The sequence below is a fragment of the Solea senegalensis genome, linkage group LG8 (genome assembly GCF_019176455.1).
Source record: "Solea senegalensis isolate Sse05_10M linkage group LG8, IFAPA_SoseM_1, whole genome shotgun sequence".
NCBI lineage: Eukaryota > Metazoa > Chordata > Actinopteri > Pleuronectiformes > Soleidae > Solea > Solea senegalensis.
In genome coordinates, this window is record NC_058028.1 from 11,359,468 (window position 1) to 11,386,548 (window position 27,081).

Sequence of the window (27,081 nt, forward strand, 5' to 3'; positions counted from 1 at the left end):
CCTCCAGGAGCTACGTTTCTGTTAGCTCTGTTAGCACCACCAGTGATTGTGGTTTGTCTGTGAAAGAGTGGCCTGTCCTTGATGTGTACAACTCATACTTACCTGGCAGGGGAGACACCATGATCAAGAAGGTGGTTCACCCAGGGCGAGGCTCGGCCATTGCACTCCGGTTGTGCTGACCCCTGCGAATTCCCCAAATGTGGGAATCTCGACTGCATAATTTCTGGTAGTGGGGGACTGCGTTCGCGCTCTCCCCTGAAAAGTTGTACAACAAGCAATATGTCTGCAGTGGGTTCGGATACATGCGTGTCGCTGCTAACAGGTCGCTTGTGATCTGCCCTCAATTTGAGCTGCGCTGTGTGGAGAAACAGGCTTGTGGTTGTGGTGGGGGGTGCTTTTGCGAAATAAACCCTTAAAACTGGGGCCCTGAAACTGCGCTCGACAAACCAACTTAGGGGCTCATTTCTGTCACTTACCTAACTGGAGAAGTTGGTACTGGTTCCTTAAACTGCAGCCTCAGGTCTGGCAGGAAGCCGTCGTTGGGGAAAAGCTGTGTGTGAGAAAAGCTAAAATGAATACACATACAGTATATGAAATTGTCGACAGTATGGCACTGCAGGCCCACAGGCCGTAGGTTTAGGCCCGCTAAATTAAGCCCCTTCGTTTTAAACTTAACTCACCGAGTACTTGCCCTGTGATTGTCCGTCGTTCGTTGACACAAGTGAAATAATTAAACTAAAAACAAACGAAAAAAGGAATTCGCTGAGGGGGCTAATTCTACGGGCCTAAACCGGTTGCCTGCAAGTCTGCAGCTACACCCTTCTCAAAATGGTCAAGAAACACATGAAAGGGCTGAGTGAAAGCTGGATAGATTTTATTTAAGCCTTGGTGTATTACACTTTCTTCAGTCCTGAATTCATGCAGAGTCACGCAGCACCTCCAGGAGCTACGTTTCTGTTAGCTCTGTTAGCACCACCAGTGATTGTGGTTTGTCTGTGAAAGAGTGGCCTGTCCTTGATGTGTACAACTCATACTTACCTGGCAGGGGAGACACCATGATCAAGAAGGTGGTTCACCCAGGGCGAGGCTCGGCCATTGCACTCCGGTTGTGCTGACCCCTGCGAATTCCCCAAATGTGGGAATCTCGACTGCATAATTTCTGGTAGTGGGGGACTGCGTTCGCGCTCTCCCCTGAAAAGTTGTACAACAAGCAATATGTCTGCAGTGGGTTCGGATACATGCGTGTCGCTGCTAACAGGTCGCTTGTGATCTGCCCTCAATTTGAGCTGCGCTGTGTGGAGAAACAGGCTTGTGGTTGTGGTGGGGGGTGCTTTTGCGAAATAAACCCTTAAAACTGGGGCCCTGAAACTGCGCTCGACAAACCAACTTAGGGGCTCATTTCTGTCACTTACCTAACTGGAGAAGTTGGTACTGGTTCCTTAAACTGCAGCCTCAGGTCTGGCAGGAAGCCGTCGTTGGGGAAAAGCTGTGTGTGAGAAAAGCTAAAATGAATACACATACAGTATATGAAATTGTCGACAGTATGGCACTGCAGGCCCACAGGCCGTAGGTTTAGGCCCGCTAAATTAAGCCCCGAAAAAAGGAGTTCGCTGAGGGGGCTAATTCTACGGGCCTAAACCGGTTGCCTGCAAGCATGCAGCTACACCCTTCTCAAAATGGTCAAGAAAGACATGAAAACCCTGAGTGAAAGCTGGATAGATTAAAGGCTTGGGACTCGAGTAAAGTTAAAATGAAGTCTCACCAATCCCGACTATTATTGATCGTATTACAGTAAAGCTAACATAATAGTGTCGGTTGCATCGGAGCTGTGCAGTTGGGAGAAACAGTGTTGTTCATACCCAGACCAGTAGGTGGCCGTGTTGAGATTGTCACCCTCTCGTGGCAAACAAAGAAACAGGAGGGGCTTCCTTCCTTGAGAGGGATAATAAGCCCTTTGCATTTCGCTTCTCTCGCATTTCAGTCGTTGATCAAATGACATTTGCCGGAGTCCACTTCAGCTTTTCATCACTTGATCTCAAAGTTTTACAATTCCACTGTTTGTTTTTCGAAGGTTAAATAGAGGCGTAATAGATGAGTGTAGGTCAGGCGTTGATGTGGAGATGTTGCAGTGCATGATGGGAAATGTGACTTTTTTGAAGGAATCAAATGTTAATACGGGGATTAAAATAGTCTTATTTGCGGCGATTCTGATATTTTCTTCTGCCGTGGTTCGTCTTAGTGTAGTCACGTTTCGCATTCTGGCCTTGGTGTGAGTTGAACCTTTAGACCCCTGCGAGAGAAGGACTGTGCAGAGAATCACTATGTTTCCTACGCCAGTTGCCGGTCATCGCTTCTCGGCCTTTTGGCTAAGATCAAGTGTAGTATCTGTTCTTATCAGTTTAATATCTGATACGTCCCCTACCCGGGGACCATATATTAAATTGATTTTTGGAACTGGGAGATGGAACAGGGGCTTGCTCCGTCCACTCCACGCATCAACCTGGTATTGCAGCATCTCCAGGAATGGTGCACCCCCCTCATTTGTCCAAGTTAAAGCATCGAGTACAATCTCGGCTTGCGCTTTTGTTATGTGGTGATGACAGTACCTGAGCTGTGCAGTTTGGAGAAAAAGTAGTGTCCAAACCCCAGACAGCGTGGCAGTGTCAAGATTGTCACTCTCTCGTACTAACCAAAGAAACAGGAGGTGCTTCCCTACTGGAGAGAGATCAAAACCCTGTTGCCTTTTGCCTCTCTTACATTTCAGCTGTTGATCAAATGACATTTGCCATAATCTACTTCCAACATTTCATCGCTTGAACTTCTAGTGTTACAATTTGACTGTTTGTTTTTCGAGGGTTAAATAGGCGCAATGGATGATCGTAGGTCAGGCTTTGATGTGGAAATGTTGCAGTGCATGATGGGAAATCATGCACTGCAACGACGGGGAATCAAAAAATCTTTGTCTTTTGATTAAATAGTCTTTTATTTAAGCCTTGGTGTATTACACTTTCTTCAGTCCTGAATTCATGCAGAGTCACGCAGCACCTCCAGGAGCTACGTTTCTGTTAGCTCTGTTAGCACCACCAGTGATTGTGGTTTGTCTGTGAAAGAGTGGCCTGTCCTTGATGTGTACAACTCATACTTACCTGGCAGGGGAGACACCATGATCAAGAAGGTGGTTCACCCAGGGCGAGGCTCGGCCATTGCACTCCGGTTGTGCTGACCCCTGCGAATTCCCCAAATGTGGGAATCTCGACTGCATAATTTCTGGTAGTGGGGGACTGCGTTCGCGCTCTCCCCTGAAAAGTTGTACAACAAGCAATATGTCTGCAGTGGGTTCGGATACATGCGTGTCGCTGCTAACAGGTCGCTTGTGATCTGCCCTCAATTTGAGCTGCGCTGTGTGGAGAAACAGGCTTGTGGTTGTGGTGGGGGGTGCTTTTGCGAAATAAACCCTTAAAACTGGGGCCCTGAAACTGCGCTCGACAAACCAACTTAGGGGCTCATTTCTGTCACTTACCTAACTGGAGAAGTTGGTACTGGTTCCTTAAACTGCAGCCTCAGGTCTGGCAGGAAGCCGTCGTTGGGGAAAAGCTGTGTGTGAGAAAAGCTAAAATGAATACACATACAGTATATGAAATTGTCGACAGTATGGCACTGCAGGCCCACAGGCCGTAGGTTTAGGCCCGCAAAATTAAGCCCCGTAAAAAGGATTTCGCTGAGGGGGCTAATTCTACGGGCCTAAACCGGTTGCCTGCAAGCATGCAGCTACACCCTTCTCAAAATGGTCAAGAAAGACATGAAAACACTGAGTGAAAGCTGGATAGATTAAAGTCTTGGGACTCGAGTAAAGTTAAAATGAAGTCTCACCAATCCCGACTATTATTGATCGTATTACAGTAAAGCTAACATAATAGTGTCGGTTGCATCGGAGCTGTGCAGTTGGGAGAAACAGTGTTGTTCATACCCAGACCAGTAGGTGGCCGTGTTGAGATTGTCACCCTCTCGTGGCAAACAAAGAAACGGGAGGGGCTTCCTTCCTTGAGAGGGATAATGAGCCCTTTGCATTTCGCTTCTCTTAAAATTAAACCAGTTTATATATAAAATTGTCAGTAGTATGGAACTGTAGGCCTGCAGGCAGTTGGTTTATGCCCGCAGAATTAAGCCCCTTCATTTTTTCACAGAAACAGTCTTGCTTCTTCAATTTTTATGGATATATAACAGCATTGAAATTAACAGAGCATGTTGGGAGCATATTTGCAAACGATTATATGTATTTTAATGAGAATTGTTTGAATTTAGACTTGCCTCTGCAAAAGAATAGGATACTGTACAATATAAAATATTTTACTGTAGATATCATTTTTAATGGAGTTTAAGAAAAAACAAACAAAAAAAACAGACCTAATATTATTGATAGGCTAATAGTTTGTTCTGCAGGGCTGCAAGCTAATGTTACTATTTAGGCTAATGTTAGCTCAAATTTCCATTTATAAGATTGCTTTTAATACCTGTATTGTCATTGTTATCTTTTCAATAATCTTACACAAGCCTGTGCTGCTACATGCATATGACTCTCCAAAATGTGTATCTAATTTTAATCTAACAAGTTGGAGCAGTGTTCTTTCACACACATTAATGTTACACCACACTCTCGTATTCTCCTGGTAAGTGACCAGGTCATGGCATAGGAAAATAAGAATTAAAAATGTATTGACATGTTAGCGCATGACAGAAAGCCTTTGAATCCTTTGAATTTGCAGCGATTCTGGCATTTTCTATTTTTACTGGTTCTCTGCCTTTTGGCTAAGATAAGGTTTAGTATCTGTTTTTATAATTTGGCTAGTTGTGAGAATGACGTTGTTTACATATCATTGTGGGGCACGTCCATAGACTGTGATGTTGCGTTCAACCTGGCAATCAACAGCTCAAAAAAGACAGTTTGTCCCAGTTTATAAAAGTCGATATTGTGACAGTAGTATGACTAACTGACCTGACAATCTCAAGTAACAGATTAAAATGGCAATCACTTAGCACATTGCTTTTTCTGAAGGGGTTGTTACAAGACCCACATGGTTTCATGGTGACTTGGTTTTGACCTAAAAGAAGAATTATGTCCTGCCCATGCAACTTGGCTTCTAGGTTGCTGCTAAACACTGCCCACAGAGGATTGTCCTGCTCCCGGATTCAGTTCTTCTCTTTGAGTTGTCAGGGGTCTTGGGAAACTCCCTTGCCTACTCAGATTCAGGTGAGGTCATTTTCAGAGACTGTTGCTTGTCATATCTCTGGAGACAGGACAACAAAGGGCAGTGAAAGTGACAGAAAGAAAATCATCAGTGAGGGGAAGAGGGTCTGTGGCTCTGGAGGATCAGGCAAAGGAGGAAGTCAGCTTTGCTGCCCTAAATGTGGAGATCCATGTACCCTGGTGTCAACACGATTTGTTAAATGTGAGAAATGCTATCAGATTTTTGAGGTTCTGTCTGAAACTGACTCAATGAAGGGGCTAAACCAAGAGCTAGAATTTGCTGTGGAGACAGTAAAGCTAGCATTTGCACAGAAACATCCCCCTCCCCCAAAGAAGATATATGCTTATCTTGACAAGCATGTTGTTGGCCAGTCCTATGCAAAAAAGGTGTTAGCAGTTGCAGTATATAATCATTACAAGCGCATCTACAACAACATTCCTGCTGGAAGTCGTCGGCAGGTTGAGACGGAAAAACAGTCTTCTTTTACACCTCATGTGCTGCTGCAGACTGCAGGGATCGGTCCTCATGAAAATGCTTTGGGTGTGTCCATGCAGCCTCAGGCAAATCAGCAGACACCTCAGGAGAAGAGGGGCAGCAAGATCCTGGACTCCACGTATACTGAAATTAAACTGGAGAAGAGCAACATCATACTTCTTGGACCAACTGGTTCAGGAAAAACATTGTTAGCACAGACACTGGCTCATTGTCTGGACGTTCCCTTTGCAATTTGTGATTGCACTGCACTAACTCAAGCCGGATATGTGGGGGAAGACATAGAGTCAGTGATTGCTAAACTGCTGCAAGATGCCAACTACTCTGTGGAGAAAGCACAGCGCGGTATTGTTTTTTTGGATGAGGTTGATAAGATTGGCAGTGTACCTGGAATCCATCAGCTCAGAGATGTGGGAGGAGAAGGAGTTCAGCAGGGTTTACTTAAACTTTTGGAGGGAACAATTATCAATGTTCCTGAGAAAAACTCCAGAAAACTTAGAGGAGAAATGATGCAGGTTGACACAACAAACATCTTATTTGTTGCATCAGGAGCCTTCAATGGACTTAATAGAATCATCGGCAGAAGAATGAATGAAAAATATTTAGAATTTGGAACTTCTTCGAACCTGGGCAAAGGGCATCATGCAGTGGCAGCAGCACACATGGCTTACACCAGCAGTGAGACAGACACAGTGGCAGAGATCAAGGAGAAGGACAGACTGCTGAAGCATGTTGAGGCTCGAGACCTAATAGAGTTTGGAATGATCCCAGAGTTTGTTGGCCGTCTTCCTATGGTTGTTCCTCTACAAAGCCTGGATGAAGAAACATTAGTCCAAATTCTGACTAAACCATGTAATGCTGTGGTGCTCCAGTACCAGGCTCTTTTCAACATGGACAATTGTGATCTCTACGTGACTCAGGATGCTTTGAAAGCCATAGCCAGAAAGGCACTCGAGACAAAAACGGGAGCACGTGGGCTCCGATCCATCATGGAAAAGCTCCTCCTTGAACCCATGTTTGAGGTGCCACATTCTGGCATCATAGCTGTCGAGCTGAACAAAGATGTTGTCCATGGAGAATCCAGACCCAGATATATGAGAGCTCCAGCCAAGTCAGCAGAAGAGGAATATGACTTGGGAATTGAGGAGACTTGGCCTCAACAGGTGGATGCTGCTAATAGTTGAACCACAGGGCAATTATTTAGCTAAAGCTAATATTGCCTGAAATCATTAGATACCAACATAAAGCTCCCAACCAGGCATTGTGTACAATTAATAAAGGTTGCTAACTGGTTCTCACTTGGTTTTGCTATTTTATTCATGAAAACATTTTGTTTTATCATTTTAAGGGAATTTCCAGGAATGTTAGTAATGTCAAATGTAATCTATGCTTTCATAGGACTCATTATAGCTTTCAGCCAGAATAAAGGTATTCTAAAGATGTCATTAAAGGGGACATATTATGCAAAATCAACTTTTTAATCATTTTAATACTTATATTTGGGACTCTGGAGGCCCTACCAGTCGCCAAAGTGTGGAAGAAGAATACTCAGTCATTTTGTTGTGGTCCCCCTTAGTGTAGTATAGTATAGTAAAACATGCGATGTTGAATTACCTGCGCATTATGACGGCAGCATGCACATTTCAACACAAATGTTACCACCCCACCAGTAAGTTTACCTCTAGAACTCCACCTTAGCTCCACCTTGTCCCTATAAAATGCGAGAGTGCAGGCGAGGGAGGAAGAGTGGTATTATGTCAACACGGAGGGACAAGTGTGCTTTTCGTGGCTGCACAGTGGAGCACAGTGTTTTACACAAACTCCCAGCCTCAGAGGATTTTATAGCTGACCCTTCCACTTTGACCTGAGTGTGCTGATCATCACTTAAGATAGTGAAAAGTAATAATTCATCATACTTTAAATGTTATAATATATTATCGGAAAAGGCAATTATTATACATGATACACGAGACAACAACCAAACTACACGCTGTGTCCCACCCCTCTTAGCACCAGCTTTGTTGTTTTTATGTCTAAAATAATTTGGTCATTAGCATTTGGATTGGAATGGTGTAACTGAAAGTTGGTCCTATACAGTGGGTATGGAAAGTATTCAGACCCCTTTATTTTTCACTCTTTGCTTCATTGCAGCTATTTGCTAAAATCAAAAAAGTTCATTTTATTTCTCATTAATGTACACTCAGCACCCCATCTTGACAGAAAAAAAAACAGAAATGTAGAAATTTTTGCAAATTTATTACAAAAGAAAAACTGAAATATCACATGGTCATAAGTATTCAGACCCTTTGCTGTGACACTCATATTTAACTCACATGCTGTCCATTTCTTCTGATTGTCCTTGAGATGGGTTCTGCTCCTTCATTGGAGTCCAGCTGTGTTTAATTAAACTGATTGGACTTGATTAGGAAAGGCACACACCTGTCTATATAAGACCTTACAGCTCACAGTGCATGTCAGAGCAAATGAGAATCATGAGGTCGAAGGAACTGCCCAAGGAGCTCAGAGACAGAATTGTGGCAAGGCACAGATCAGGCCAAGGTTACAAAAGAATTTCTGCAGCACTCAAGGTTCCTAAGAGCACAGGGGCCTCCATAATTCTTAAATGGAAGACGTTTGGGACGACCAGAACTCTTCCTAGACCTGGCTGTCCAGCTAAACTGAGCAATTGTGGGAGAAGAGGTAAAGAAGAACCCAAAGATCACTGTGGCTGAGCTCCAGAGATGCAGTAGGGAGATGGGAGAACTTTCCACAAAGTCAACTATCACTGCAGCCCTCCACCAGTCGGGGCAGAGTGGCCTGACGGAAGCCTCTCCTCAGTGCAAGACATATGAAAGCCTGCATAGAGTTTGCCAAAAAACACATGAAGGACTCCCAGACTGTGAGAAATAAGATTCTCTTATTGGCTTCCGAAGCTTAGTGGCTTCGGAACAACTCTGTGACCATTCTTGACTGGCCCAGCCAGAGTCCTGACCTAAACCCAATTGAGCAACTCTGGAGAGACCTGAAAATGGCTCTCCACCAACGTTCACCATCCAACCTGACAGAACTAGAGAGGATCTGCAAGGAAGAATGGCAGAGGATCCCCAAATCCAGGTGTGAAAAACTTGTTGCATCATTCCCAAGAAGACTCATGGCTGTACTAGCTCAAAAGGGTGCTTCTACGCAGTACTGAGCAAAGGGTCTGAATACTTATGACCATGTGATATTTCAGTCAGTCAGTCAGTCATCCTCTAACCGCTTTATCCTCCACCAGAGGGTCGCGGGGGGTGCTGTGCCAATCTCAGCTACATCGGGCGATAGGCGGGGTACACCCTGGACAGTTCGCCAGTCCATCGCAGGGCCATACACAGCTAGAGACAAACAACCATTCACTCTCACACTCACTCCTACGGTCAATTTAGAGTATCCAATTTACCTAATCCCCACATTGCATGTTTTTGGACTGTGGGAGGAAGCCGGAGAACCCGGAGAGAACCCACGCACACACGGGGAGAACATGCAAACTCCATGCAGAAAGGCCCTTGTTCCAACCGGGGCTCGAACCCGGGTCTTCTCGCTGCAAGGCGAAAGTGCTAACCACTACACCACCGTGTGGCCCATGTGATATTTCAGTTTTTCTTTTTTAATAAATTTGCAAACATTTCTACATTTCTGTTTTTTTTCTGTCAAGATGGGGTACTGAGTGTACATTAATGAGAAATAAAACTTTTTTGATTTTAGCGAAAGGCTGCAATGAAACAGAGTGAACAATGTAAAGGGGTCTGAATACTTTCTGTACCCACTGTATATTAACAAACTGAGTTTAACGTGTATGTTAATATCTAATCGCAAGACTTTTGCAAAATTCGAGAGGTCTGCTCTCTTGTACCTCAACCTGTGGCCTCCATCCATTTTGTCCAGTGATTGCTCATAGGTCAGGACTGATATGAGAATCTGACATTCCTGCACCAATCTGCAGTGCCTTTTCCCATCCCCAGTTTCTTGCAGAGCTGATAGTGAAAAAAACACAGGGATTCACACATTTAGATTTATTTTCTTTTTTCTCAGTGGCAATTATATTTGTGAAACTTTATAAAATTTCAACTAAATGTCAAAATGAGTGCGCAAATAACAGAGTAGAGCGGAAACATTTTGCTGTGGACAATATTCATGTTTGACATTAACAATAATTCATGCTAAATCCAGGGAACTACTTACAATCGAATATTTTTCTTTTCATAAAACTGGGTCAGATTGACCTTTTTAGTGAAGTCTCCATCCTGTCTCCATACCTTGGTCATGGTATTGTCCTGAGTTCACTCCCTCAGACAGATCACCTGCTTGTCCACGCCACGCCTGAAATTACACATGCCTATCAATCTTTACTCAGAGTAAAGTTAACACAGTGTAGCACTCTAGACCATTTCAAATAACTTGGATCAGGAACCAGGTTATGAGGTGCAGCTAATTCATAGTAAGTAGAGATAACAACCACACAGACCATGATTTTAGGTTTAAACTGCAGGTTTATTATTTCAAAATGATCTTGGGTTTTTTTCAGTTACGTGTCACACTGACACACCTAAAAATTCACATTTTACTTCAAATTACATAAGGGACATTCTAAAGGTTAGACTTCACCTTTTAATTACACTGCTGGATTGTTGTTGAAATGTAATAGAATGCTTGTAGTTTGCATTACATATACAGTTATATGAAAATAAGAAATCGATTTTAGAGATTCTAGACTTTTCTAACTTACGGCCTGTCAATCTAACTGTTGACTATTTATGTGATTAATACGGAACAGATGGGAAGACAGTCTACATGTTTTTTTAATTAATAGAGAGATAATTGTGTAGTGTTGTTGTTGATCTGGTGTGTGCTATTGAATCTCTGTGGCCCCTACTGTGGTTTCTTCCATTTTTGCACTGTTTAATAGTTTTTTTTGGGGGGGGAGGGTTCCATACAGGATGCAAGGTCTAAGGACAGAGGATGTAACAACATGATTGTAAAGCCCACTAATGCAAACTGATTTAGGAATTTCGGCTATATACTCATCAAAGTCAGGGCCATGGTGGCAACAAAACCAGCACAAATAAAAAGCATGATTAGATCTTTGAAAAAGTGTGCCCAGCTGTCTTTGTTCCATTTTTTCCCCTCCTGAAACCACTTCTTAGCATGTTTCTGTAGGCAGTCAACAATGACAGCTTCCACAGCAGTTTGCTGCTCAAGCAACATGTACCTAAGCATGTCACCATATTTCCCCTGAAGCTCCTTAACGACAACCTTCGCTAATGCTTTGGCCTTGTGTATGTGTGGAATGTGCCCCTCAACAACAGTGAGTCCTTTCCTTGTTTTATTTATCAGACGGGACATGTGGAAGGACATCTCCTCGTGAGAGAGTCCCTTTTGCGCACCAGTCCTTCCATAGATATGGATGGCCACTGCTGCGAGGAACATAAGGGCCTGTTTCTCTGTGCTGTCTATAGGTGGATCTATCCTGTGATTGAAACACCCTTTGGTGAGACATATCCTCCCAGATGGATTAATAATTACTTTTATGTCATCTGCGGATCTCTGCTTGAACAAAATGATGTTTGATTTCCTTTGTGAGTGTGTGGAGTAATTGTTCATCCCCAGTGGATGTTGTTTTGTTCTTTGATGTGTCTGAGAAATCGCAGAACATAATGACAAAGACGTCCTTTCATCTTGTATTACTCAAATGACATCAGCTCACAAAGGGACAAACGGTCCGTTGGTTTTAAAAGAGTAGAAATACAGCAATATTGTTACATTATGGTGTTAAATGTGTCTAAAATGTGTGAACGTTAGCAACTTGGTTGTACCCCTCCATCTAATGTAAGGTAGTTATTAGTCTGTTGGTTGGAGCATATCAATAATACACTATCTGAGATAAACTATTATTCATGGCCTTCAACTTATGAAGATTAATGCAAATTTCTGTTTTGTTGACTTCATTATAAGTAGTAGACTACCAAAATAACCATTAGTTACAACAGTGGCTTGGAAAATACTGGCTAACCAAGAAATTGGTCAATAGATAAAAAAAAGATAAGAAAAAAAAGACTATATTAGCCAAATAATATTCAGATCATTCTGAATATTATTCATTTGGACAGCTAAACAAAACATTATTCATATATACATTTGATAAATAAATTGAATTGTGGAGAAACTAACACACTGGTTAATTGATTATGACAATCATTAGTGGTATCCATATTTACAACATCAAACACACAACTGTTGTCAAATGCTCAGTCTCTTTACACAGCAGCTTAAATTCTCTTTTTGCTGTGAATGTCTTAGTAAATGTTTCATTCAAAAGGACAGTAAAGACTAAATGAAACTGCTGGTGGTGATTCCTGGTGATGTGTGATGTGATAAGTGTTTGTATGATTGAGGCTGAATGGTGTGGTCCCTTTAAATGTAGGAGGAAGTAGAACTTCAGGGGGTGTGGCCAGTCCGTTCACAACAGGACAAGGTAAGCAGCAGTAAAGATCTTCACTTTGTTATTCTCTAATAAGACTAAATAAACTGCAACAGCAGCATAGAAACTGTTAATAAAAATGTTAACTTATGTTACAGAATTTGACACCGTTGTTTCAGTAGTTTGAAGAGTAGTGTTTGGCTGAAATAAAAATAGCTCCAGGTCTGCCTGTGTTGGCCATGAAGAACAGCAGAATTGGCAGCAGTTTGTGGCTTTTTCATTACACTAACGTGGAGCACCGCAGCCTCACCACAGTATCAGATGTGTTTTTCTATATTAGCACTGCTTAGGCAGAATGGAGAGCAACAAACTGTGAGAAGAGAAAGTGCATTAACCCATGGAGCTGTTTTCCTGTCTTACATATCTAATGTGATTTTACTGTAGCAGCAGATCAGACCAGTACAACATTCACAGGTGTTTACGTCCATTGCTTCCACAGAAGTGGTTAATTTCAGATATATTTTTTGGATGTTAATAACTCAACATATCTGTAAAGAGAGAGATGAGAGATGATTGTGTGTGAAATCTCATAGATAAGCAGTTTCTAAAAAACTCAACCATGCCATTCAAAGTCATAGAAATCCCCTTTCTTCCTCATTCTGATGCTCAGTTTGAACTTCAGCTAGTTCTCTTGATCATATCTATGTAGCTAAATACATTGCTATTTGCTGCCGTGGTTTTGTGTTAACAAGCATTTAAATGGATTTTACCCATGAATGGCTGGTGGGTGTGTAATACATTCTCTGCACAGCATTTATCTCACGTCTCTCTACTTTTCACTTTTCAGCAGGTGAGGTTGTACAGCCATGTCCTCTCCAGAGATCAGCTCTCTCTCCTGGGGCCACATGAAGGTGAAGGGGTGCTCTTCCAACTACAAGGACTGTAAAGTCTGGCCTGGAGGCAGCAGGACCTGGGACTGGAGAGAGACCGGAACCAATGTGAGTGACACCATAATATTCACAACGCGCAACAATTCCGACAACTCGCATCATACAGATCGGTGTATGTACGTATCCAGCAATACAGCCTGGCACTGCACACCGATGAGGTTTCTTTTTTCATCCCAGCATTATCCAGGAGTTCAACCTGCTGATCTGGAAGAGGTGCTAAAGAAGGGAATAAACCAGTTGGTGATTGGCAGAGGCATGAGTGAAGCTCTGCAGGTAAAACCAAACCTATAGTTTGTAATAAGTCAGTATTCAAAGTAAAGACCAAACAGCATCGTAATATTAAGTATGTGTTAGCAGTCCACACCACTAAGGTTTTCATCAGTGTTATAGAATATATTTTACATTATACATTCTATATATATCGCAATACAAAGGTCCAATTTAAGAACTGTTAACTGATTCCACTCACGAGCAAAACTCAGTATTTAGTTATCTAACATTTATCTGGATAATGTTTAGTAGACTGGTTTGAAACTTAACATTCAAGACCTCAGTCTTACTCCCTGCATGCTACAAATGTGAGCTGATTCTGCACCGACTACAGCCACATCGGTAATAGGGATTCAACACAGATTCATTAGAGAGAATAGAGAATAGAGAGAATTTGTTTGTATATACACATACATATATATATATATATATATATATACACACAATATATATACATTACATTTGACAGATCACAGACAAGCACCTTGAGTCATGCAAGAAGTTAGACTAGAAATCCTAGGACTATAAAAGTTGACACTTTGGACTTTGGAGCATGATGTTTGTGCTTCACTGGGATGATAAATATAGATCGAGCTTAAAATTAAAACTGGAGACTTAGCCACAACTCCTTGTGACATGATTACTTTCACATGGACACCAATAATTCAACTATTGAACTTCTTTCAAATAATTCCATTAACTACTAATATACACATCTGTACTACATCCACTGCTGAGAAAATGCTGTCTACATGGAAGCATTTTTTTCCAACTATTGTTTTTGAATCAGAATATGGAAACGCTGCACACCTCATCTGTGTCTTAACTGTATGTGCTTTCAGTGTACATGTCCCACAGTTTTGTAGTATTGATCCAAAATACAACCAATGTGTTTAAAATGGGGGAAAAAATGTGATGCATATAAATGCTGTGTTACGTAAAAAACATATCAGTCAGACACACCTGAAAAGCCTCCTCTTCTCTCAGGTTCCCTCCACCACTCTGGACTACGTGAAGCAGAAAGGCGTAGACGTCACAGTCTTGCAGACAGAGAGGGCTGTGGACAAGTACAACAAGCTGGCCAACCAGGGTGTGAAGGTGGGCGGAGTCTTCCACTCCACCTGTTAATGCTCCATCTTGCTGCGTTGACAGAGGCCTGTCATGCACTGTTCTGCCAACCTCATCATCAGCTACAGAATCTGATTTAGAAACATCTGCTTTTTGAACTCTGACACTGATTTTCAGTTAAGATCATGTCAGCTCCAACAAAGAAAAGCTCAGGCAACTCCAAAAGCAATCATAGAAATCTTAATGCAGTTTTGTATTTGATTAGATCTTTGTTTACTTGCTCTGATAAACGGTAAGAAACTCAGGGATAAATTAAAGGTTCACTTTCAATCAAATCAGTGATTAAATGTGTACCTGGGAGCTGTTTTCCGTAGACTTCTGTGCCTTTAAATGGGGTCTTGTTTCTTGTGTTTATGAGATGAGTCCATTTGAATTATCAATTTATGACATTGTAAGTGAATCTGAGGTCTTTGAGATTCCTGTTGAGTTTAAATTTGTTTCCCTGTGGGTTATTTTTGTCCCGTTTGTATTTCTTACATTCAGATAACTTTAGTTGCATGCTAGCCATCACTGCTGTTGTGCAACATGGATGTTATCATTTGAATGCATGTGCCCGTCTTTTAAACATCAATCCACAGTTCGCCTGGTTTTGTTGTAGATAATTTTTCATTAGGTGAAAATGTGTGTGTGCTTGTTTGATACAGACAATAAAATTCATCACATTTGTTTGTTGTCACAAGAAAGACTTTCGAAAGTTCAAAACAAATCAAGATTCCTAATGACACAACTGTCCAGTTTTCCTCTTCTGGGTTTTGTTAGCGTCTCGCAGGTTTGGGCATGATATACACTTTGACTGGTTTGCTCAACTCAATGGTTCCCTCGACAGCAGCTTCTGGTTGTGGGACACCATCCATGCTGTCGCTCCACCACTGATGGGAAGCTGTGGATGAGAGCGAGGTAGAGGAGGAGCTGTAGGCCAGCAGGAGGCGCACTTCAATCTGAGACGGCTCTGTAAGAGAAAAGACAAGACAAGACCTTCATTTTGGAACCTTATTTTAAAGAAAGCGATTATGTGAGCTTTACTTACCTGTCCATGCGACATGTGAGAGGTAGACCTGAGTGATGAGTCTGTGTCTGTGCGGTCCAGGCTTTCTGAAGTCTCCAGGTTTGGGATGGATCACATGACTCTGGCCATCAGGATACAGAACCTGCATACAGGTGTTTAAGCCACTTGTCAGACAAGTAATAAATGGTTGTGTCTTTCAAGCAACTAAAATGTATGTTCAAGGAAGTGTGACCTGAATTGACCTTTTAAATTGATAAGATTTAACTCTACAGTTTTTAATTCATTCAATCAGGCCAAAATTCAGAAATCTGGTAACCAAAGCCCAAAATGTCAAAAGCCAATTGTTATTTCATTCCTCATCAAACTGACCTGTACTTTCACACTGTTCTGTGGATCTTGGACATGCTCCAGTGTGGCATCAATGTCCAGCGCCACCACCAGGCCGGACGTGAACCTCAGCGGATTGTCAGACTCCCCAGTCGGTTCTATGATGGTGGCTGTCGCCCGGTGGATCTGTCGAAGAGAGAAAAAAAAAAGAATAAATAAAAGGTAAGATAATAAGGTAAAACAACTCTTGTTGGCCCAGTTCTTTCACCAACTTATTCATTCTACCTGTTCGGGAAGTCTGAGCTGCAGCAGTCCACTCTGTCTCAGCGTCGTCTGGAGAATCTTCACCAGCTCTGCTGGTTTACAGGATGACAGCCGGGGCATCAGCTCCAAAAGCTTATCCACAAAACTGTCCTGAAGGTGGGGAAGCTCCGTCAGGAATAACCTGTGGAGTTCACAAAGAGAGTGCAGAGGAGTCGTGACATCATCTTGGAAATTTACTTGCAATGAAACCCCAGTGAAAACCCCACAATGCATGAATAACACGACAACTGAGGCTGAGTGATTTGGGATCTAGATACAATTTGATTTGCAATTATTTTTTTCAACAATTGTGTCATTAAAATAGTAATTTCTCTATATTTTAAAGCAAATATGGTATGAATCACCACTACTGTGTCTATAACAGTTATGATCTAAACAGCATTTTTGATTTGCTTGTTGAAATGTTTCAAATTTTAATTTAGATTTGAAAACTATTGTTCAGCCCTTATGTTAACAAATTAGTGTTTCACCAAAAAAATTCTCCCATTTTTGCTTTATGCATGAATCATCAGATACAATTTTCTGTGGTTATACGAGTGCAGAACTTCTGAGGACCTACTGGAAATGTGTCACTACCACCCCTCTGTTACCTGGTTGTAAGAAGCAGTTTTCCTGTACCACTGATAAACATCCAGTTTTTTGGCATCAGAATACTCTCCTGAAACTTTTTGGTGGCATTTTCTTAATTTCATTTTCATTTTGTTGCACTTTCGCCATCACTTCATGTAAACTTCATGTTTACAGCTTTAGACAGCTAGGTGTTAATCATTTTACCTTTGAAAAGACTCAATATCCTGTAAAAACTTGTCGCAGCTGTTGATGAGGGAATCCAGCCTGAAGAGAGAAGAAACATCTGAATGGACTGATGCTGTGTGTGAACAGATGTGGTCCACATGAATCCATAAATGTGTGTTGTCTACTGACCCTTGCCTGGTGCGGGCAGTCAGGACGAGCTGCAGGGCTTTGGCCTGGAGTCGAACATGATGTATCGTGGCCACCTGTCTGTTTTCCAGACCACTGTAGAGAAACTCCAGCTTGTATGTTTCTTGTAAGATCTACAAAAAACGTCATACATAATGAAAACAAACACCCTAAATGACCTCATCGCGGTGATGTCAGTGTTGGTGTGCTGACCTCTTGAGCTGCTGCTGCTGCTGTGACGTTTTGCTTGAGGCAAAGTGGGACGGCCATATTCCACAGCTTCTCCTGCAGAGCCTGAGGTGAGGTAAGGTAATCATGAGGATCTTAAAAGTATGTATCTTTGAACTAAGAGCAACTAAAGTGTTTTAATTATCTTTAAAGGGATAATTCAGGTTTGGTTGTATGAGGTGCTATGACATAGTATTGTACATACTGAACATCTGTGTGCTGAAGTCCATTGAGAAAATCAGCAATTTTAGTTTGCATGAAACTCAAGTTCCTGATCTGCTGACGTCTCATTTGGTCGGTTTGTCTCTTCGGGAAACCCAAATGAATGTTGGAAAATCATGATTTTGGTGCAGGTGAGTGAGCATTTTTAAAAAGGGACACAAACTTAAGTTTCTTGTGGGAAAGGCTGTCTAGTGGTGAGATACAGGATATGGCTTAGATCCAGAGAAATCCTCTGCTCACCCCAGCCTTTCCCAAGTGCGTCGGGGAACTACAGACAGCTTTCTGTTCTGGCTATTATAGAAACATGGCAACACTAGATGGCAGCCTCTGTAAAGCAACGCCAAACCCAAATTATTTTTATTCTAAAGTAATTATACTAGGGCTGCAACTATTTACTAATTATTTTAGATTAATCTGATGATTCTTTTCTCATTTTATCGAGTGCTTGTTTAGTCTGTACAATGTCCGAAAATATAGATTGCCGCTTATCAAACCTGTAAATGATGATGTACTCGAATGTCTTGTTTTGTACACAAACCAAAGTTGTTCAGTTTTAATGATTTCTTTGTTAAATAGAGCAAAGACACCAGAAAATATTCACATTTAAGAAGCTGAGAAATCTGAAAGCTTTTTTTTAAATTATTGAAAACAATAAAACAATAAATCTATTAAGAAAATAGTTGACGATTAATTTAGTAACTGAATAATCGTTGCAGCCTCATACAACCACACTTAAAAAAAACATAAACAAACCACAAAGTCTCACTTCTCCATGGTCTTCAATATTCAATACTCACAATGTGCAATTATAAGAAATACTAAATACACACATAAACACTCTCCTACCTTCATGAGCAGCAGCTGGCAGCGCAAGTATGTAGCACAGAAATCAGCAGCTCCAGCCAGTTCTGTCTGCAGTTCTCCAAGCCGCTGCAAGTCTCTGACAGACACATGAGAGGGAAAAGAAGTTTTTACATCATAAAACAAACTTTATAGGCGCTATATGCGCAGTAAACATCCTATTCAGATATCGTTGATTTAAGCGGACATACATTTTATTGGTGAGCGTCCCTTTCTCACGCTGGTTCCCAACAAAAGCACCAGGCTGGCAGCTTGTGTGGCGACGTCAGCGTTTACAATGGGTCAGGACTTCATACAATCACACTCCAAAAAACCTTAACTATCACTTAGTTTTACACATAAAAAGTAGGGCCAACATGTGAGTTCATACCTTATGGTGAAGTTGAGCAGTTCCTGAGCTCCAGGTGCCTCCAGATTTTGGATGGTGCTCACCCTATTCAGACTCTGTTGAAGGAAGAGCTGAGCTGATTCCACAGAACCTGAACCACAGCCTGAGTCCACCGAGTCCAGACCATACACCTGCTTCCTGCCTGGCAACTACAACACATACAGGTGACAGTGAGGGTGCAGACCATTCAACCATGTCAGTGTAACTGCACTCACAAACAGTGTAACTGCACAACCAGTAACAAGTTGGACAGCAGGAATATGACCTAAAACAACATTATTTTATTATTTCTCACTCTCAGGGGCGGTACAAGGTGCGACAGACTGTCCCTCAGGTACACGTAGTGTCTGAAGGTGTGATCGGAGAACAGCGCCGACATGGTGGGACAGGACGTAGCAGCATTGAACACCAGCACGAGCACTGCAATATCTGAGGTCAGCATCCAGAGTCAAGATAGAAGAACACTTCAAAAGGTCCTTGAAAATATCAAATATAAAAAAAATATAACCAACAATACATTAAATGCATAGCATCACAGTAAAGTGTTTTTAATAAGGGGGTGGAGTGGCTCAGTGGTTAAGACCGGTACCCTGTGTGCGAAAGACATCATGGTCGCAAGTTCGACTCCACCCCTGGCTGATTGTACTCAATTCCGTTGTAAGCCACTTTGGATAAAAGCGTCTGCTAAATGACATGTAATGTAATAAAGCAAAACTGTCATGTTTGACTTAACTTTGTTGTTGTATGAATTGCGTTGGTTTTGTTTAGATTTTCTGGATATTAAAGTTTCCTGGCTATAATGCCGACAAGTTACACGTCTGCTCTGTACAGCAAGTGTTAGAAATAACCGTGACACATTGTGTTCATGATAAAATAAGACTTATATCCATAACAATGCAAAGGCAATCATTTAATCCATATGTGGAACTATACCTAAAATGCTTTTACAAATGCTACATGTCTTGACAACCCTTTCAGAATCAAAATAACACATTTACAGTTTATCTTTTTGTTTGGACCGCTCAGGATAATCTCCTTTTTCCACCCACAAATCATTATCCAAACCCTGTCATGATTACAGTCGTATATAATTTAACATTGAGACTGTAACATGGAATTTACAGAGATGTCTCACATCCACACAAATTGCTACAGTGCACAGGACAAAGTTGATGTGGCTTGTTTACATTTACGTTTGTACATTAAAAGGATACAGGCTGGGTCGTCCATGTCGTGCTCTGGTGTGTCAAAATAAGGGTGTGTGCTGAGGAGTTCAGAAACCAGTGGCAACACCAGGGTTGGGTGGCGGGAACCCAGAAACTTTAAACACCTGAGTAGTCCGAAAAAACAATAACCACCAAATGATCATCAGGTCATAGACAGACATAAAACTTACATGTAGCTTATGAAGGAACTGCAGGTTTGCACAGCTTGTTGTAACCTTGAGATATATCAATTGCATTTTGTCAAAGTTTTTTATGCAGGCTATATTCATGTCTATTCTGATAATGGAAATTCACTATCAACTTATTGTTAAGGGTGATTGTTTTCTTCATTCATTTATGTGTACGCACACACTCAGAGGCTCTTACTTCCAGACAGAGTTGCGGTCAGTTGGATACTTGTTGAGGTTCTTCAGCAGCTCCAGCAGAGCGAGCTGGATACACTCTTTAGTGGAGACATTGGTGAAACACAGTAGTTCATGGAGAGCTTCTCTGATGTCACGAGACGAGTCCTGGAGAATGACAGTGACTTCATCAGCTTGTACTTTATGGACAGATGTGTGTTGGTGCGTGTGTGCATGTGTGTGTGTGTGTACCTCTAACACAGCCAACACAGTGTCCAGTTGGTCCTCTCTGAGTGTGATATGCTTAGAGATTTCTCTCAGAGCATGGATGGACTGCAGTCTCACTTCTTCGATCTCATCATTAAACATGTCGACCAGGAAGTCCAGACATTTCTCAGCAAAGCTGGGAGACGACCGAGCCAGCTGGCACAACGCCTCCACCGCTGCTATACGGACCTCTGAAATAACGGACAGTAAACACCAGAGTGGACAAACCATCAGAGGGCATAAAACAAGTAAACCTAACCGTGAGTACAAGATAAAGAGCAAAACAAGATTGGATCAGACTTTCTTAGATGTTTTTATATGTCATTGTTCATCTTTTCTGACACTGTAAAAAGAAATTCAGAGAATCAAAACCTATAGTAGGCAACAAAAAGATTCTGCTTTGGGCTCTGTTAACATATGGACTGAAATGCACTGTGTTTTCCATACCAAACATCTCATCTTCAAGGCCGTGAACAAAAGCACCACAGGCCCCTGAAGCGATGAGGTTCACAGTGTTTGTGTCCAGTTTCTCTTTGGGGGCGTCATCAGCCCACTTCCTGCCAGAGGAGAACTCTCCAGAAGCAAAGAGCTCCTTGGCTCGTTCATGAGCTGTTCGCTTCCTCTGGACACAGAAAAGAGGAGGAGAAAGAGTGATTATAATAATCCTTAATTATTTTTGAATAATTAAGGATTAATCGTTCACTCACCCTGAGATCTGACATCAGCTTTTTATCCAAGGTTTGCTCCAGAAAGTGAGGACTGACCTGCAACATCGAACCCTGGCACACAGAAAAAGTCGCCGCCAGTAAATCTCTTAAAGTTCAAGTGTGCAGTAACAGCTCAATATTCTGACAGCCATCACTGATCGAACGCGTTTCCTCAGTGATGTGTCCGACAGTGTCAAGGTAATACAGGAAATCTAGAAGAATCTAGAAGAAACTATTGAATAACATTTTATCCAATCAAGAGCCAGATCTGACACATCTGCTGAAGCTCAATAGTCAAATATCCTAACAAAAGTTCCCAACTGAAGGACTTCAGTGTGAGCTCTTTGAATTCCCTTTACAAAGTGACACAAACTTCAGTTGGAAAGGGCTGTCCAACAGAAAGAGACATGTTCCTAAAATACCTCACACTCAGCTAAAATCTGTTTCTCCTGTTGTCCCTGCTGGCAGCCATATTTCGTGTTAGTCCTCATCACAGGGGGAGAACACAGCATGGGCTGCACTGATGCAGGTCAGTACCTCTTACAACTACATTTAAAAAAAACCTGAAACTGAACTTTATACCTACTCTGAAATACAGCATGTCACAAACATAACTGTGTGAATACATGTGTTGTTCTTATCCTGTCCCCTCACCAGTGTTTTGGCAGCCTGTACCCGAACCATCCAGGAGCCATCACTGACCATGTGACTGATCTTCCCAAAAGCGTCATCAACAAGTCTGATCTCTTCATTGGACGATGGAATGGGCACAATGCTGTTTGGAGGGAGAGAGAACAATGAGTATGACATTTATAAAAAAATAAATTAATGTGTCTGTGACTATTCTTGTTTTTTTTTATCAGTCTCATTCAACTTTGGTATAATTTCATTTTAATTTTATTATCATATAAGATACCTGATTCTTTATATTTTTTGTTTCTATTCTGAATGTTCCAGTGAAACAGGGAAAAAAACAAATGTTTAAATATGTGTACATTGACACTCTGCGACAGTGTATGAAGATGCTTAGCCTATGCAATTATATTTAAAACAGCTATACACTATTGTACATACGACTCTTCTGAATTCTCTGTGAGAATTAATGTCAGACTCTCATGGTCAACATGTGCTCCCTGCTGGAGACACAGTCACACTACATACATATGCTTTTGCCCTCTCTCACCAGTAAACCAATTATTCCTCATTTTGTGATGGTCGCTGTTGCAACACTACAATTCACAAAGCACCGTGGGATACTGTGTGTCCACGACAATAGCGTCTAATAATCCTTAAAGGTGACATAGAATGCTTGTATCACACATATGTTAGTTATGGAGGTCTACTTACATATATGAACTTGTTTTCATGATTAAAAACCTCCTAATCGCTGCAAACGAACCGATCAAAATATCTCCTCACTGACGCTCTCGTCAGCCGCGCTGTTTCAGACCAAACCACACCCCTAGAATGTGGACTGTGTTGTGATTGGCCAGCCAACGAGAGCTTTCCCACTGTCCTGTGATTGGCCCTCAGATACACAGCTCCCCCTCTGGCGCGGTGGATGCTCTGCATCTCAGCAGCTACAACGAGAGTAGTTCTTCTTCTTCTGCGGTTGAATGTACGCAACCGGATGTGCCCGGACTAGTGCCCGCACCAGGAGGCGCTACGGTGGTGAGATGAGTGGTGAGGATTTTTGATGACGACATCAAATTAAGGAAGTGCCGATCTGCTTAGCAGAGCCCAGGAAAACAATACAACACTATTTTATCAGCAGTGGCTGAACTGTTTGTTCTGAAACTTTAGGGTTTCATAAACGAGGTAATGACGCAGATACACACACAAACACAGCGTTAATTGGAGCTTCCGGTCTATGTGGGCTTTAAATAAATGAATGAACCACACTACAAAATAAAAACTAACTGTATAATGGACAATGCAACTCAGTGAGTAGTGAGTGATTTTGGACAAACATGGGTCTCACCTTTCCGGATAAAGCTGACTCAGAACCCAAACCATTTGCACAGCTGCAGAGCGAACCTGCTCGTAATCATCTGACAGCAGCCTGCAAGCCTGTAAACACATTTTTTTTCAAAATTTGATTTAAATCCAAAAATTACCTGAATAATTCTGAGGGCACAGAGGTTTAAATTGTTCAAGGATAAAGACACACAAACTTTTGCTCTACGACTGATAGCTATGGACACCAGAGAACAGTCACTGTGAAACTCTACACAACACAAAGTAAACACACAAACTTTAGGTCCACTGTGAGTATGATCTGTTGACTCATTAGAAGCCTTCACACCTGCACTGTCCTGGCCATTCACTTTATTTGTGATAAATTTAATACATGTATGTAAGACAGAATTCACGAACAGACAATCTTTTTAACCGACTAATGGTTACTATTAACTAAGGTTTGTGTAATTTAGCTGACCAATCATGGGTTCCTGCTAGAATAACATCCCTCAGATGGAGGGAGAGACGAGCTAAGCTGTCGAACACAGTGCATTTTTCCATCTGAATGCAAGAAACTAAAGCTAAATGTTTGATAGGATTGCTTGTTTTACCACCTTTACGGGCAACCTTCTTGCACTTGAGGCAGTGACTATTATCAGCATCAATCCTAATGAAATATAACTCGAGTTTCTAAAGTATAACTTTCTCCACTTCACCTTGGTGAGAGCAGATCTTTGCATTTTTGTGTGTGTGAGAGAGGCTGAGAGGCAGCGAGATGCTACATAGACATAAACACACATAGATCTCTCTTCAGGTTTGGGAACAGCAAAAATCGGTCAGAATTTTCCTATGAGAGAATGCAAATGTCCGCAAATTTCGCTCTGTATATTTTATGGAAAACCCTTCTACCAGCTCTCTGGTAAAATTTCCAGATTAGGTCTGAGTGAGCTCATGTGAGAACACAGCAGGAGAACCTCCATAAAATCCCCTGCTGTGTTCATCATACCTAAATGAAGGTCATGTCTGAAAACAGCTAATGATGGTTAACCAGCTATTACCTGTTCATAAATAATCTGATGAATCTTCATCCCTCTCTCATGCAGCTGCAGCTGAAAAACAATAAAGAGCAGGCAAAGTGTAGCATTAGATGCAAAAAAAGGTTCTCTGTTATGAGCACAGTGCCGTTATGTTTTGTTTTTGTTGGGTGCAGATGATGGCGGCGTCCTACCATAGCTTTGAGTGCTGCAGTGCGGACTCTGGGGTCCTGGTCTCCAAAGTAGTCACTGATGATACTCTGGACGTCTCTCACCATTACTGGAGAAACAAGCAATATGCCAACCACAATTATGCCAAATAAATATAAAAAACTGTAACAGCACAATTAAAAGATTTAAGCATTTATTTTAGTAAACTTTGACTTAAATTGATACAGTTATGGAGAAATACATCGTCTCAATAACAACTACATCTGTGGTAATCCTTCCTACTGCAGCTTTAGGCAATATTATGACAATAATTTCACACCTATCGATGCACCCGCTCCATCGCTCTCTTTGTTCAGCGTAGAGTCTACCAGGCCAAGACATCCAAGCAGCTGCAGACACTTGTTCCTCACCCCGAAATATGTATCGGACAAGTGCTTGGAGAAGAATAGCAAAGTGAGTGTTATTGCTTTATGGAGAACTGTGTGTGTGTGTGTGTGTGTGTGTGTGTGTGTGTGTGTGCGTGTGTCACCTTGCAGGCCACATCTATAAGCCTCTGTCTGACTGTAGCACTATCAGGTAGTTGTGCACCAATGACCAGCAAAGTGTCCAGCAGCTGCGCGAGGACCTGATGGGACTCTGCAGACACAGACAGAAACAGAAGTGAGCAAACACTCAGATTCCACAGATCTAAGACCAAGAAAATAGCAGCACATTTCAAGAAAATATTTTCCTCACTACTAACGTAACATACATATGGACTGTAAATCTGAGTAAATACAATCCAATGTCCAGACTACAAGCAAGTCTTACTCTCATTGCAGAGTGTGTTAATGGCGTCATCAACGATGCAGTCGGGGCTGAAACCCTGTGTTTTAGAGAGCAGACCCAGTAGAGAGGCGATCTTCAGTCTCACAGAGTTATCCGTCTCCTGGGAGAAAATAACGTCATCGTCAGATGTTCATCTTAGCTTAGACACAGTACAGTGAACATAACAATGTGTGAGTGCTACAATTTCAATAAAGGACACTAAAGGTTATTGATAAACACAGCAGAGTTATTTTATTACAGCATTGCAGAGATTTTCATTAAATTTCTAAATCTCTCTGTAGTTATTTACCTTATAGTAGTGCTCCAACAGGATCCTGACCACACCCTCCACACTTTCCACCTCCACAGGCTTGCGCGCAAACTGCAGCAGGTACTGCAGGGCATCCGTGGAGTTGGTGGCCTTACAAAGGTCAATGTGCAAAGCTGCAGATTTACTGGGTTTGGACAGACGCAGCTTCTTGGCTGGAGCTTCTTCTTGATGGATCTGTTAGAAACAAAAAGTTGGACGTAAAATTGTATTTCGCAAAAGAAATGAGTGGGCTCCTCATATCCACTCATGGTTTGTAAAATGTTATTTAGATTTTACATTTATAAGCTTCAGTTTATTCACTCTTATTATGCTGTCCTCTTTAAACAACACAAGAGCACCTAACAACAGTTCACTGACTCTTATGAGTTCTGATTTTTTTTTCCATTAGCACATTAGGTGTCACATTAGGGGGCTGCAACAATTTACCAATTCCTAAATCAAACATGAACAATTAAAACATTTCCCGGTTTGGTGTTTTTATTAAATAAAAGATAAGTTACTTGATTTGAGGACAAAACATAATTGTGAGGTCACATATACAAGTGTTCCAAATACAATTGACAATATGAGTTTTAATCGCAATGAGCAGCCTTAGAAAACATATATATAGAAATAATAAACAAACACATTGTATCATACTTTACTTTAATGTCCCGTTAAACTCATGTAAATGTGTACCGTGTGAGAAAAGGGGACATTATCTCATAGTGGATTTCAAGTGTCACAAACCAACCTCACTGTCTATTTAGTTAGCAAACATTTACATTTGCTAATGTATTAAATGATGACGCTGTCAGCTGAGCTAAACGGTACTCTGAATAATCTAACCCCGTGAACCAACAAACAATAGTAAATCTAACATTTGAAATGTCAAAACAGCAGCTTTTGTTTCGTAAATAACAGATGAGACGTGCACTGTGTTGTGACTGTGCTAATGCTAGTTAGCATCGAGCACACCTTAATAATCTCTTCGTCGCCGCGTTCCCATCTGTTTATAACTTCACACAGAGCGGAAATAAGAGGGCGACATGAGCTCACCTGTACAACTTTGGAGAACTCTTCGTAAACTCGCTTTTTCAGATGAGCCGCCATGTTCAGATGAAGAGTATTAGCAAAGCTTCTCTGCGACAGCTACATTAGAAAGATTTGTCCCTTTCGACTTCCGTACCGACGTTCTTCTTCTCATGCATTTCCGGTAGGGTGTATGCTGAAAAGCGTAATGCCGCCACCCACAGGACGAACTATTCCACGGTGCGTTGAGTTTTACGGGTTACGTAAATATTCCTCGCTTTTTGGAACATTATGTCAATGATTTCGTGAGATAAACTTAAAAATATTGAGCAGTAAAATAAAAGTTAAAATATCAGAGTTAAACAAAACAAGTATATTTTATAACAGTCTCACACACTTTTCCCCCACAT

The 27,081-nt window shown here is 41.6% G+C and overlaps 3 protein-coding genes and 4 non-coding genes across 8 annotated transcripts; 6 read left to right on the top strand and 1 right to left on the bottom strand.

The window, feature by feature from the left end:
- Positions 1–94: 94 nt before the first annotated feature.
- On the top strand, positions 95–258 carry LOC122774060. The gene has a single exon (XR_006360960.1). It is a non-coding gene; the product is annotated as a U1 spliceosomal RNA (small nuclear RNA).
- A 772-nt stretch (positions 259–1,030) lies between these two features.
- Positions 1,031–1,194, top strand: LOC122774035. Its single transcript, XR_006360938.1, has one exon. It is a non-coding gene; the product is annotated as a U1 spliceosomal RNA (small nuclear RNA).
- Positions 1,195–2,346: 1,152 nt separating this feature from the next.
- LOC122774048 lies at positions 2,347–2,537 on the top strand. The gene has a single exon (XR_006360950.1). It is a non-coding gene; the product is annotated as a U2 spliceosomal RNA (small nuclear RNA).
- Positions 2,538–3,138: 601 nt separating this feature from the next.
- On the top strand, positions 3,139–3,302 carry LOC122774036. Its single transcript, XR_006360939.1, has one exon. It is a non-coding gene; the product is annotated as a U1 spliceosomal RNA (small nuclear RNA).
- A 1,582-nt stretch (positions 3,303–4,884) lies between these two features.
- Positions 4,885–7,072, top strand: LOC122773319 (ATP-dependent Clp protease ATP-binding subunit clpX-like, mitochondrial). Its single transcript, XM_044031918.1, has one exon. The coding sequence runs from the start codon at positions 5,114–5,116 to the stop codon at positions 6,920–6,922; it is 1,809 nt and encodes a 602-aa protein (XP_043887853.1). The 5' UTR covers positions 4,885–5,113; the 3' UTR covers positions 6,923–7,072.
- Positions 7,073–13,058: 5,986 nt separating this feature from the next.
- On the top strand, positions 13,059–14,990 carry aamdc (adipogenesis associated, Mth938 domain containing). Of its 2 annotated transcripts, XM_044031920.1 has the most exons (3): positions 13,059–13,190; positions 13,320–13,415; positions 14,400–14,990. In XM_044031920.1, the coding sequence occupies exons 1-3, from the start codon at positions 13,059–13,061 to the stop codon at positions 14,538–14,540; spliced, it is 369 nt and encodes a 122-aa protein (XP_043887855.1). In that variant the 3' UTR covers positions 14,541–14,990. The 2 variants fall into 2 exon arrangements, with proteins under 2 accessions (XP_043887855.1, XP_043887854.1); XM_044031919.1 differs by having other exon boundaries at positions 13,059–13,415.
- Positions 14,991–15,127: 137 nt separating this feature from the next.
- ints4 (integrator complex subunit 4) lies at positions 15,128–26,824 on the bottom strand. The gene is made up of 24 exons (XM_044031917.1): positions 26,699–26,824; positions 25,640–25,834; positions 25,333–25,450; positions 25,052–25,158; positions 24,842–24,956; positions 24,546–24,631; positions 24,376–24,426; positions 23,340–23,428; positions 22,013–22,133; positions 21,359–21,430; positions 21,099–21,273; positions 20,637–20,842; positions 20,410–20,552; positions 20,032–20,147; positions 19,113–19,246; positions 18,800–18,966; positions 18,415–18,508; positions 17,332–17,412; positions 17,122–17,252; positions 16,972–17,031; positions 16,159–16,318; positions 15,916–16,059; positions 15,568–15,688; positions 15,128–15,489 (listed from the first exon to the last, which is right to left on the bottom strand). The coding sequence occupies exons 1-24, from the start codon at positions 26,750–26,752 to the stop codon at positions 15,296–15,298; spliced, it is 2,934 nt and encodes a 977-aa protein (XP_043887852.1). The 5' UTR covers positions 26,753–26,824; the 3' UTR covers positions 15,128–15,295.
- Positions 26,825–27,081: the final 257 nt, after the last annotated feature.